At 42.8% G+C, this 11,729-nt stretch overlaps 1 protein-coding gene across 1 annotated transcript; it reads left to right on the top strand.

Annotated features, from left to right (window-relative positions):
• Positions 1 to 3,050: 3,050 nt before the first annotated feature.
• mars2 (methionyl-tRNA synthetase 2, mitochondrial) lies at positions 3,051 to 11,153 on the top strand. The gene is made up of 3 exons (XM_055927219.1): positions 3,051 to 3,695; positions 9,177 to 9,511; positions 9,898 to 11,153. Exons 1-3 carry the CDS (start codon positions 3,395 to 3,397, stop codon positions 11,089 to 11,091), a joined length of 1,830 nt encoding a protein of 609 aa, XP_055783194.1. The 5' UTR covers positions 3,051 to 3,394; the 3' UTR covers positions 11,092 to 11,153.
• The last annotated feature ends 576 nt before the right edge of the window (positions 11,154 to 11,729 follow it).

Here is an 11,729-nt window from a genome sequence, read left to right as displayed (position 1 = left end):
ATGAGGTGCTACAAACCCATGGCAGGATTAGACAGATGGGAATACAGATAAGCTTTACTTGGGTCCCAGCCCATGTGGAGGGGAATGAGGCAGTTGATGTACTGGCTAAACAAGCACTTAGAAGTGGGGATGTTGATGGTGCAGAGATGGCAGGTGCAGTTGAATAAGAGAAGGGGATACTGGAAATTAGTTTAGAGTACATTGAGAAGAACGTCATTAGAATATATTATCTTTTTTAAGAGCAATGGGGCTGGCAGGTAGGACTTAGTTTCTCCCTGTCTCTGGCCCACACTCGTGCTAGGGTAGCTAATGAAATGTGCACCACTTGGTGTCATGAGGACTGAGTTTGGAAAACCCTGGGTTAGGATAAGGGTTATTAAGGTTAGGGCAAATCTTTTTTTAGAACTAACCCTAGACCACAGCCTGTCGTTTCCAGTGTTGCCAACAAATTTTCAGGGAAAGTTGCTAGAGGCAGGTCGATTTGTTGCTAAATGACGTTGGGATGACGTCATTACGTAATAACGTAAAACTGTGTCATTACGTAGAATACACAATAACGTTTCTCAAATTGACTGGCCATCTCAGCAAAAAATAGGATTTGACATTTGTTAGTTTAGATTTGTTTGTTTATTATATATTTTTTGGTTGTAAAAGTAATATAAACACAACACATTTTTATGTGATCACATTTTTATTTTTAAACACAACACATTGAATTATTGAACAATTACACATTATTGAACAATTACATTTTATTTATTTTCTTTTTAACTAGTAAACCTACACATTCTGAACATTATAGTTTTAAGCAGTGTATTGGTAGTTAGTTAACATGCTACCTAACTGATCAACAATTACAGGTACAGGCTAATAAGGTATAAATGCTATCTTATTGAACAAGCAACTTAACTCAAATAATGATGTGCGCGCTAGGCATCTCTCTCCAGCTCTCCAGGTTGTTGTGCAGCTTGGCTGGCTAGCTGCTCAATGGTTTCCTCCAGATATTGCCACTGTTTTCGCACACACTGCAGTACACACTGCCAACATCAGCTGTGTGTCTCCGCCAGTTCCAGAAAGTCCACTCCTTGCATACGTACTGTAAATATGATGAATCATAGATTGGCAAGGAAATCCTCTTCATCTTCACTGTCCAACTGCATTGTCACAGAGTTGGAACCGGCAGTAGAGGATGGAGTGGCCTTAAAGCTGTATGCTGCTGTGGTGCCAAACTGCTGCCGAACTTCACTTGGTAGTTTATGCTGGTAACAGGTATCACCAGCCACTACCAGCCACTACCGCACCAGGAGTATGGAGTTGAGAATGTGCAGTGACATTCTACTTCTTAACTTTGACTTGACCACACTCATTTGGCTGAACAGCCGTTCAACCTCCGCATTTGAGTGTGGCAAGGAGAGGGCAGCAAGTGCAGCTTTGCACAGTTCTTCAAATGGATTTGACCCGGAAGAGTCCGTGTAGTTATTGACTTCACTCCAAATCTCGACTGTATTTTCAGTTGAGTCCCACCTAAACAGATGGATGTTTCTCTATTGGGAAACTATTTTATCAATTGTTTGGGGCTGGTATCCCAGTAGCTCAGATACTTTAATAATTTCAGTGGTGCCTTTATTGTGCTTTAGCGTTTCCTTAACTTAATCGCAAGTTTTCTTGGTTGTCTGGGAGCCTTGCTTGCAGCTCCTTGCTTAAAGCAACAATGTAGTTGATGCACTGTCTCCGAATTACCTTTTTGTCCTCTCGCGCAAGACTGAGTTGGTACACCATGCTCTCGAAAAGGTACCGAAGGTATGGTGATGGACTGAGATGTCCATCAATGGCATCCTTCAGGACATCAATTTTTGCCATAGGGTTGACTACTCTGCTGCAAATTGATGTTAAGAGGTGTACCAGATTGTCCGAAAGCTTGACAGAATCTGTTTGCTCTCCCTCAAATGACTTCACTGCAACTTGTACATCAGACAGGATTGATTTCAAGAATGTCAGGTAGACATAGTTGGTCTTGTACATGGCGTGGAGCACATCCTCCATGTAGCAACGCTCACTGGCCTTGGTCAACTCAAAGTGGAGTTTCAGTTCTTCCCACTGGCTCAATATACGAGTTACCACAGGCTCAATCGATAGCCAACGTGTGGCACACACTTTGGTGATCTGCAGGGGTTTCTGGCCACAATTAATGGTGGCACACACGGCTTTGTACGCCTCGTGCCGTTTTGGGGAAATGGAAAACCAGTTGTAGGTTTCCCTGATTTAAGTACTCAACACTCCCAGGGATGGTTTCTTTGTATGCTGCACAGACAGCCAATTGTAAAGACTGGCACACACAGCGGATGAGTACCAAATTGGGCAATGAGAAGATTCTCTTTTTTAAGGTTACACTTCTCAAGAAACTCAACTACCGCCTGTGCTATTGATCTGGCATCGCCGCCCTCCAATTCAACCAGCCCGAGAAATATGGACACAAGGTTATTTTTTTAGCACTGAAATACCGAATCACCACACACAGGTATTTCGAGACACTGACATCAGTGGACTCATCCAAAAGGAGACTGAACTTCTCATCCCCCACATCTGATGTTACCCTTTTGAGATAATAAGGAGCCAGTACTCCCCTAATCATTTCTGTGCACTTTGGAAGTTTGTTGCTGCCACAGAATCTGAAAAGGAACATCAGAATGTTGGCCAAAATCCATCTCGCCCATCTTCGCCCACTGGCTGCCACTGGGCTTCCTCTCATCACCATATTTGATAGTGAGTGGAAACGCCAACCGGAGGCTTCACATTTACGCATCTGTGGTTTCGTCCCAAGGATCACGCATAGCACTCGTTTTACAAGGCCCGTTGCCTCGGGTGAGTGGAGATTTTTTTACCCATGGAATGGTTGAAAGTGAGCAAACCAAACTAAACCGGGGCATCGGGCAATGTAAAACGAATTGGCCCAATGTCACGTGCGTCTTTCCTGCTGATCGGATTGGTTGCTCCCTGTAGAAAGGGGCGGTATTAGGCTGTTGTGCACTGTGATTGGATTAATCCGAAATTACGTTGCAGCAAACGGAAGAAGATCTAACCTTGGCAGGGAAACAAACGTGGGTTTCATAAAGATATGCAAAGTGGAGTCCTCTACGGAATTATATTTCTATAAAAACAAACAATTACCAGAATTACTCAAAATACTTGAACTGTTTTGAAATTTCTGGTGTCGTTACTTTTCTCTACGACTCATGGGCTTTTAGAAATGAATTAACACAGGGTGAGGATATATCACTGTTGCCATTTACGATGGACAGCAATATCACCGCTGAGTTGGTAACGTTAGTCATATGGTCCGTCATAACCTCCCAGTCATAGTTTGTGGACGCTGTCAATATTTGCCTGTTGTCCCATGATGAAGACGTATCTCTCCGTTATCAGAAACTGTAAGGTTGCACAGAGATGGTCATTCAGCCATGCTACAAGATGTGCAGTTTCTCCATCCCCATTCTCCTCAAAATGGAATTGCAAAAGGCTCATGGTGAGACGCCTGGGCACGGATATCCCGACAGAAGACCGGAACTATTATATCACCACCCCTATCTTCTATGTGAATGCTGCCCCTCATATTGGACACTTGTACTCGGCTGTTACTGCTGACTACCTGCACAGATACAAGCTTCTACAGGGGTTCAACTCCAGGTTTGTCACAGGTGAGTGAAAAACACATGCAAATCAATGTGGATTGATTAACATTGTGGTAATATTGTAGTTGCCCTTGTTTATAAGCTAAGTGAAATATCCCTATTGAAGCATTGGTTAACACGCTTACCTAGCCCGTCCTCGACGGGCAGACCCCAGGTGGTGAGGGTATGCAACAACACCTCCGCCACACTGATCCCCAACACGGGCCCGCCAGGGGTTTGTGCCCAGCCCCCTCCTGTACTCCGTTTACCTATGACTGCGTGGCTACACACGACTCCAACTCAATCATAAAGTTTACTGATGACATGACAGATAATCAAGCACGACTCCAACTCAATCATAAAGTTTACTGAGGACATGATAATCAGGGGTGCCTGCACTCTGCACACTGTCATGGTGTGCTTGGACCATGTTAGTTTGTTGGTGATGTGGACACCAAGGAACTTGAAGCTCTCAACCTGCTCCACTGCAGCCCCGTCGATGAGAATGCTGGCGTGCTCAGTCCACCTTTTCCTGTAGTCCACAATCATCTCCTTTGTCTTGACCACGTTGAGGGAGAGGTTGTTGTACTGGCACCACACGGCCAGGTCTCTGACATCCTCCCTATAGGCTGTCTCGTCGTTGTTGTCGGTCATCGGCAAATTTAATGATGGTGTTGGAGTCGTGCCTGGCCGTGCAGTCATGAATGAACAAGGAGTACAGGAGGGGGCTGAGCACGCACCCCTGAGGGGCCCTTGTGTTGAGGATCAGAGTGGCAGATATGTTGTTACCTACCCTTACCATCTGGCGGTGGCCCGTCAGGAAGTCCAGGATCCAGTTGCAGAGGGAAGGGTTTAGTTCCAGGGTCTTTAGCATATTGATGAGCTCTGAGGGCACTATGGTGTTGAACGCTGAGCTGTAGTCAATGAATTTCATTCTCACATAGGTGTTCTTTGTCCAGGTGGAAAAGGGCAGTGTGGAGTGCAGTAGAGACTGCATCATCTGTGGATCTGTTGGGCGGTATGCAAATTGGAGTAGGTCTAGTGTTTCTGGGATGATGATGTTGATGTGTGCCTAGGAATACAAAATCTGTCATTTGAGACAGTGTTTTAATAGAGTACCACAGTATGAGTCATAATACCCATAAACCTAGCGGTCAAACAGAAGAATGGTTCCAATTGTTTTTCCATCATACATTTTTCCCATAGGGGATTTTAGAAACACTTAAAATAAGGGCTGTGTTTTGTCTAGGCTTCACTATTGTGAAGTTTTGATAACAATGTAAATCTCTCTCGGACCAGGTGAAGTATCAATATATTTTATTTGATTTCCAGGTGAATGATGCCATTCCATTTGCTCTGTTCCGGCCGTAATTATGAAGCCTCCACTGGTATTATGACACCTCTACTGTGGGGCTCTATAGTCACATGCACAGGGTTTCAGGTGTGATTGCAGGGTACAGTGAAAATATTAGGCTCTGAGCTCCAACATGCAGGACTAAGAGAAATAAAATAATGAAAATGGTAATAAAAAAACAATATAAATAGCACTATATACATAACTGTAGCAGTGATGAATAAATAAATGTTTATTGGGGTGGCGGCAGAGTGAAGACTGTTGTGGGGGGGTGACCATAGGGTGGGCAGCATGATCACTGAGGGGACCAAGTGAAATAAAAATGATGATGTAAAAATATATATATATATAACATATGAATGTCCCTAGAAGGAGCAGCAGGTAAGGTAAGAAAATAGATCTATGTAAAGAGATGGTTTTATGCAATTCATCATTACAACTGATTGAACAGTCGCTGATACTACGTGTCAGTGGGAATCATTTCTCATATTTCCCTCCTTTCAGGGGTATAACATTGTATAGCTAATAGGCTATGTGTTTGTACATGGACTGAGGTGAATGAAGCTACAGTAGCAGAGGTGATAATGGATGGGCTAATTTTTGCTTGTTTTTAATGTTTTCCAAATAGCTTTTTCTTTCCATTTTTAGAAATGACGTCCTCACAAAAACTCAAACCCTTATATGGCCTTGGTTGCCCTAGAAGACTAAACTCTTGCTCACCAGAATAATGTCATAAATTATAGAATGAATGCTCCAATCTAGTTGACATCAATAAAGTTCTGTCATCTCTGTTCTAAGACGTTTAGATACCGGGGGAAAAATGTAATAACTCTCCAAGAAAATTGGAAGATTTTTTTGGGTACAAAATTTCCAAATGACATCAGTTTGCCTGATTTGTAAGGAAATACAAAGCTGTGAAAATTACCCAACATGTTTCTGTTAACATTTCAGTTCGGCTTCGATGAATATTTTATGTGGTTGAAATACTATCAGCTTTTATGATGCTGATAAAAAATCGAACCTCTACAGACGGTCCCTAACTGTGCGTTTGCGTTCTCTCAAAATGCTGGAAGAAATCATATTTCTTCACTCCTGTTCCATAGTCAAAATGTACATTTGGTGTATAATTTTACAGCAAGAAATGTTTTTAATTGTGCAGGAGTTAATATTGAGACTGAGAGAGGTTATAGACATAGTCAGGTCAGTGTCCAGATTTCAGTTTCCATTTAACCCAAAACTCAGACATGATCCTTTTTGAGACAGTGGATCAAGGTTGACTTTTTCTGCCCATTCCCAAAAAGCGATTGGCATGTAAGATATTTGGGGTGCATAAAGTTAGGCCAAAACCTTAACACCTCGATCACACACCTCGATCATTTTGGTACACCAGAGGTACAGTGCATTCGGAAAGTATTCAGTCCCCTTGACTTTGACATTTTGTTACGTTACAGCCTTATTCTAAAATGTTTTACATATTTTTTCCCCCCTCAATCTACACACAATACCCCATAATGACAAAGTGTAAAACAGGTTATTAGAAATGTATTACAAAAACTGATATCACATTTACATAAGTATTCAGACCCTTTGCAGTGAGAATCAAAATTGAGCTCAAGTGCATCCTGTTTCCATTGATCATACTTGAGATGTTTCTACAACTTGTTTGGGGGTCTACCTGTGGTAGATTCAATTGATTGGATATGATTTTTATTTTTATCTTATTTCAACTTTATGTAACCAGGTAGGCCAGTTGAGAACAAGTTCTCATTTACAACTGCGACTTGGCCAAGATAAAGCAAAGCAGTGCGACCAAAAATAACAGAGTTACACATAAGAAAACATACAGTTAATAACACAATAGAAAATAAAAATATATGTACAGTGTGTGCAAATGTAGGGAGGTAGGCAATAAATAGGCCATAGAGGAGAAATAATTACAATTTAGCATTAATACTGGGGTGCAAGAGAGTAAGTAATAATATGAGGATGAGGTCGTTGGGTGTGCTATTTACAGATTGGCTGTGTACAGGTACAGTGATCTGTGAGCTGCTCTGACTGCTGATGCTTAAAGTTAGAGAGGGAGATAGACGTCTCCAGCTTCAGTGATTTATGCAATTCGTTCCAGTCATTGGCAGCAGAGAACTGGAAGGAAAGGCAGCCAAAGTAAGTGTTTGCTTTGGGGATGACCAGTGCAATATACCTACTGGAGCGCGTGCTACGGGTGTGTGTTGCTATGGTGACCTGAGAGAAGGCGGGGATTTACCTAGCAAAGACTTATAGATGACCTGGAGCCAGTGGGTTTGGCGACGGATATGTAGTGAGGCCAGCCAACGAGAGCATACAGGTCGTAGTGGTGGGTAGTATATGGGGCTTTGGTGACAAAACGGGTGGCACTGTGATAGACTAGATCCAGTTTGCTGAGTAGAGGGTTGGGGGCTATTTTGTAAATGACATCGTCAAGGATCGGTAGGATAGTCAATTTTACGAGGGTATGTTTGGCAGCATGAGTGAAGGGACTTTGTTGTGAAATAGGAAGCTGATTCTAGATTTAATTTTGGATTGGAGATGCTTAATGCGTCGAACTGTATCTGTAGACAGCTTGACAGGAATAATAGCAAAAGGTGAATGTTGAACTTGTGTTACTCACATCCAGATGAACGCATAAACCTCGTTCACATTACCCATAAGCACTCTGTTACGTTGCGATGGATTAAATGCATTTCAATGGAGAATAAAGTTAAAGAAACAAGTTGAGGTAAAAGTAACTAAACAAAACATGTTTTATTATCACCTGAAACTATATATTTATCCTGTTTCGAATGAAAAGGTCATATTTTGCAATCTCCCAAAATGAATGTGATCTCTGACAAGAGACGGGCTCTCCTCCATCTTGTGTTACAAACACTACACTTGTCAGTTCAGTAGTGGGGCGAGACTCCAGTGATGACAGCGTAAGGAAATGTCTCCTAGTGGTCATATCACGCAATAGGATTTCACATGGAATTTTTTATGGAAAACTGATTTTTTTTTTTTAAATGGCAGTTTAAACATTAAGAAATGGTCTATTTGTCACATCCCTACATTTTTCCACAACTACCTACACAAAAATTCTCTGTTCGGGCACACAAAACATTTTCTTGAGGCAAGCCGAAGTCTACGCCCACTCGTCGGTGATTGGTTAACAGTAGGGATTCTTCAATGAAGTGCCTGTTGTCATTCAACGAGAGACGAGTTGTCCTCATGTACAATTTTTCACTTGAGAAATAGTGCACAACATTCTAGTCAGATGCAAAAACGTCAATTCATGACATTTCTTGAGTTATCCTAGATTAATTCAGGCTACAGTGTCTCAAAATCGACAAACCCAGTACTATTGCTGCTTTTTCTCATTTTTCAAGCGAAGGTCTTTTAAGAGAGTATGCGAGCACTCGTTCGGCTAGCTGAGCTCTGTTAGGCTAGGCGCCAGCCGAACTGAAGCATGCTTACTCACTTCTGCCAAAATAAAGAAATAGAAACCTCAATGTAGCCTATAGAAATTATACATTTATGTATTTATTTTTTTCTGTATTTTCTTTTTTTTCAATCTGACTGCAACCCACCCGCCCTTCATCCACACAATATTTCATGACCCAAAACCCACTCGCGCATCATAAATGCACAGACACACAGCCAATGCTGCAGTCCCACGTATATAGAGACATTGAACACTGGACTGTTTCTTTTTATACTGTATTCATATACTGTATTCTTCACTTACCTCATTCTGATATCTACTACTGTACATTGCAATTAGTTACTGTTATACACTGGATTCTCGACATACCTCACTAATATATCTACTGCTGTACATATAATTTTAGGTATGTCTTGTTGGTGTATATACGCATAGATTGTTTCAGTAATCCAAATGTAATGTTATTTGGGTTAACTGGATTCGTTCTGACATTCGTGATTTATTGTGTCTAGTTTTTGATGATTATTTGTGTACTTGTTTGACATTTTGCCTCACTGTTAGGAGCTAGTAACACACATTTCGCTGTACCCGCTATAACATCTGCTAAACTGTCATTTGATTTACCTTAGGGACAGGCGACCCGAGTTTCGAGACTCACCTCCTCCATTCATAATATCTAAATAACATCTTTGCATTTCAGGTACAGATGAGCACGGACTCAAAATCCAACAGGCTGCCAATGCTGCCGGACAGGATCCTCTAAGTTTCTGCACTAAAGTATCTGAGAGATTCAAATACCTCTTCAAGAGCTGTCACATCTCATACACTGACTACATCCGTACCACTGAGGAGAGACACCGCTGTGCAGTGGAGCACTTCTGGACCGTGCTTCAGAGTAAAGGCTTCATCTATAAGGGGAATTATGAAGGCTGGTACTCCACACAGGACGAGAGCTTCCTCACGCCATCGCAGGTGGGAGATGCCAAGGATTCATCGGGGAAGGAGATCAAGATCTCTCTGGAGAGCGGCCACAAGGTAGGCTAAAGGATGACTTCATAAACCGTTGTTGCTCGCATCATAACAAGGTTTACTACTACATCTCATTGATTCATATCATTTACTGAGTGTTGTTCCTTGGTATGGCCATGTAACGCTTCTCTTTCTAGCATAAGAAATGTAATAACGATTAGGAAGGTGAGAGAAAATGTAGAAGGTGTCTGTATTCAAAACGTGATGTTTCTGAAGTAACACCTACACAATCTGAAAGAGAACAGGAAAAATCATATCCATCATGTGTCAGATAAATTCAGGTCCAGTGACTCAAGTAGGTTTTAATTATTTTAAAAACACTTTATTTACTACTCTAGTGCTCTTTATTTATTGTTTTTCTCATAAAATATCATCTGGTTTGTCTTTTGCAGGTGGAGTGGATGAAGGAGGAGAACTACATGTTCCGTCTGTCTGAGTTCCGGTCCCGGCTGCAGGAGTGGCTGGAGGGGAACCCCAGAGCAGTGCAGCCAGAACGGTTCCACCACGCAGTTCTCCAGTGGCTTCAGGAGGACCTCCCAGACCTCTCTGTCTCCCGCCAGAGAAGCCGTCTCCAGTGGGGCATTCCAGTTCCTGGTGACCTCGACCAGACAATCTACGTGTGGTTAGACGCCCTGGTCAACTACCTCACAGTGGCTGGTTACCCGGACTCACACTCTCAATGGTGGAGTGCTGCCCATCATGTTGTGGGAAAGGACATTCTCAAATTCCATGCCATCTATTGGCCGGCATTCCTACTGGCTGCTGACTTGCCCCTCCCACAGACCATACATGTGCACTCTCATTGGACAGTGGGAGGGAAGAAAATGTCTAAAAGCTTGGGGAATGTGGTGGACCCCCTGGAGAGGTCTCAAAGGTTCACCATAGATGGTATGAGGTACTTCCTCCTGCGCCAGGGGGTCCCAGACACAGACTGCGACTATGATGATGATAAAGTGGTCAAACTGCTCAATGCCGAGCTTACAGACTCGTTGGGTGGCCTTCTAAACCGCTGCACTGCCCCCTCTCTCAACCCAGCTCAGGTCTACCCCCACTTCTGCTCTGACTCCTTCCCCAATCAAGGGACTGAATCACATAAGGGGAGGGCTGTGGAGGAAGATTATCACATGCTGGATGCTGTACGTGCACTACCAGCCGTGGTGGAACAGCACTACGAGAGTGTGCACGTGTACAAAGCTCTGGAGGCCATTAACCGGTGTGTGAGGCAGACCAACGGCTTTGTCCAGCGGCACACACCATGGAAGTTGGGCAGTGGGGATGGGAGAGACCAGCTGTGGCTGGACACCATCCTCCACGTGTCCCTAGAGTGTCTGAGGATGTATGGGACACTCCTACAGCCCATAGTGCCAGAGATAGCAGACAAACTTCTGTCCAGGCTGGGGGTGAAGCCAGAGGAGAAGAGCTGGGCTGCTCTGAACTTCCTGGTTAAATATCAGGGAAAGGACTGCCCCTTCGAGGGCAGAGCACTGGGTCCTGACACTGGAGTCCTGTTTAATCGTCTGGAGAGGCCAAATGCAGAGAAGGGAAAGCCCAAGAAGGCTAAGAAAGCCACAAAAGTGAAATCATAAACATGGAAATTCTATGTTTTCTGTTCATGTAAAATGAGTTTAAATAAATTAGATTAAATATGTCACTAGTGTAATGCATTATTTTTCCTGTCTGTTTGAGCTTTCCTAACTGCTGCTTTTGTTTACAATTGATCATTATTATATTCAAATAGTGTTAAACATTTTTGGGTTGAGAGAAATGAAATGGTTCTACCTACAACCACCAATCAACACAAAGTGGTAGGTGTAGTCAAGGAAATAGACTAGGTCTATATGACAGCACTGTTCAATAAGCCTTTTCATTTGAAGTCGTTTTATCAAGTCAAGTTGCCATTTGTAGGTACAGAACTAACACTACTTTAAAAAGTTGGAAGTGTTCCATATTATTTTCTCTCCCACCTCCCATATAAAGACCATACAAGTTCAGTACAGTATCTCCTCTAACACGTTTCCTTTCACTGTTATCTCCTCTATAGAATGACCATCAGCTGAGAGGTTAAAGTTCAATCTGAGTGACAGGAGAGATGACCAACGGGCCAGAGTTTTCACCGCCATGATAACCTGGGTAGAGAAATGGATAGAGTTTCTCAGTGAAGGTTCAGCCAGAGAAAGAGAAGATATGAGACTTGGCCTTGACATCATAGGAGACCTGTCCCTCC

Source organism: Salvelinus fontinalis, chromosome 6, assembly GCF_029448725.1.
Source record: "Salvelinus fontinalis isolate EN_2023a chromosome 6, ASM2944872v1, whole genome shotgun sequence".
Lineage (NCBI taxonomy): Eukaryota > Metazoa > Chordata > Actinopteri > Salmoniformes > Salmonidae > Salvelinus > Salvelinus fontinalis.
The sequence above is the reverse complement of the archived record's forward strand: the minus strand, read 5'-3'. Positions and strand labels throughout refer to the sequence as shown.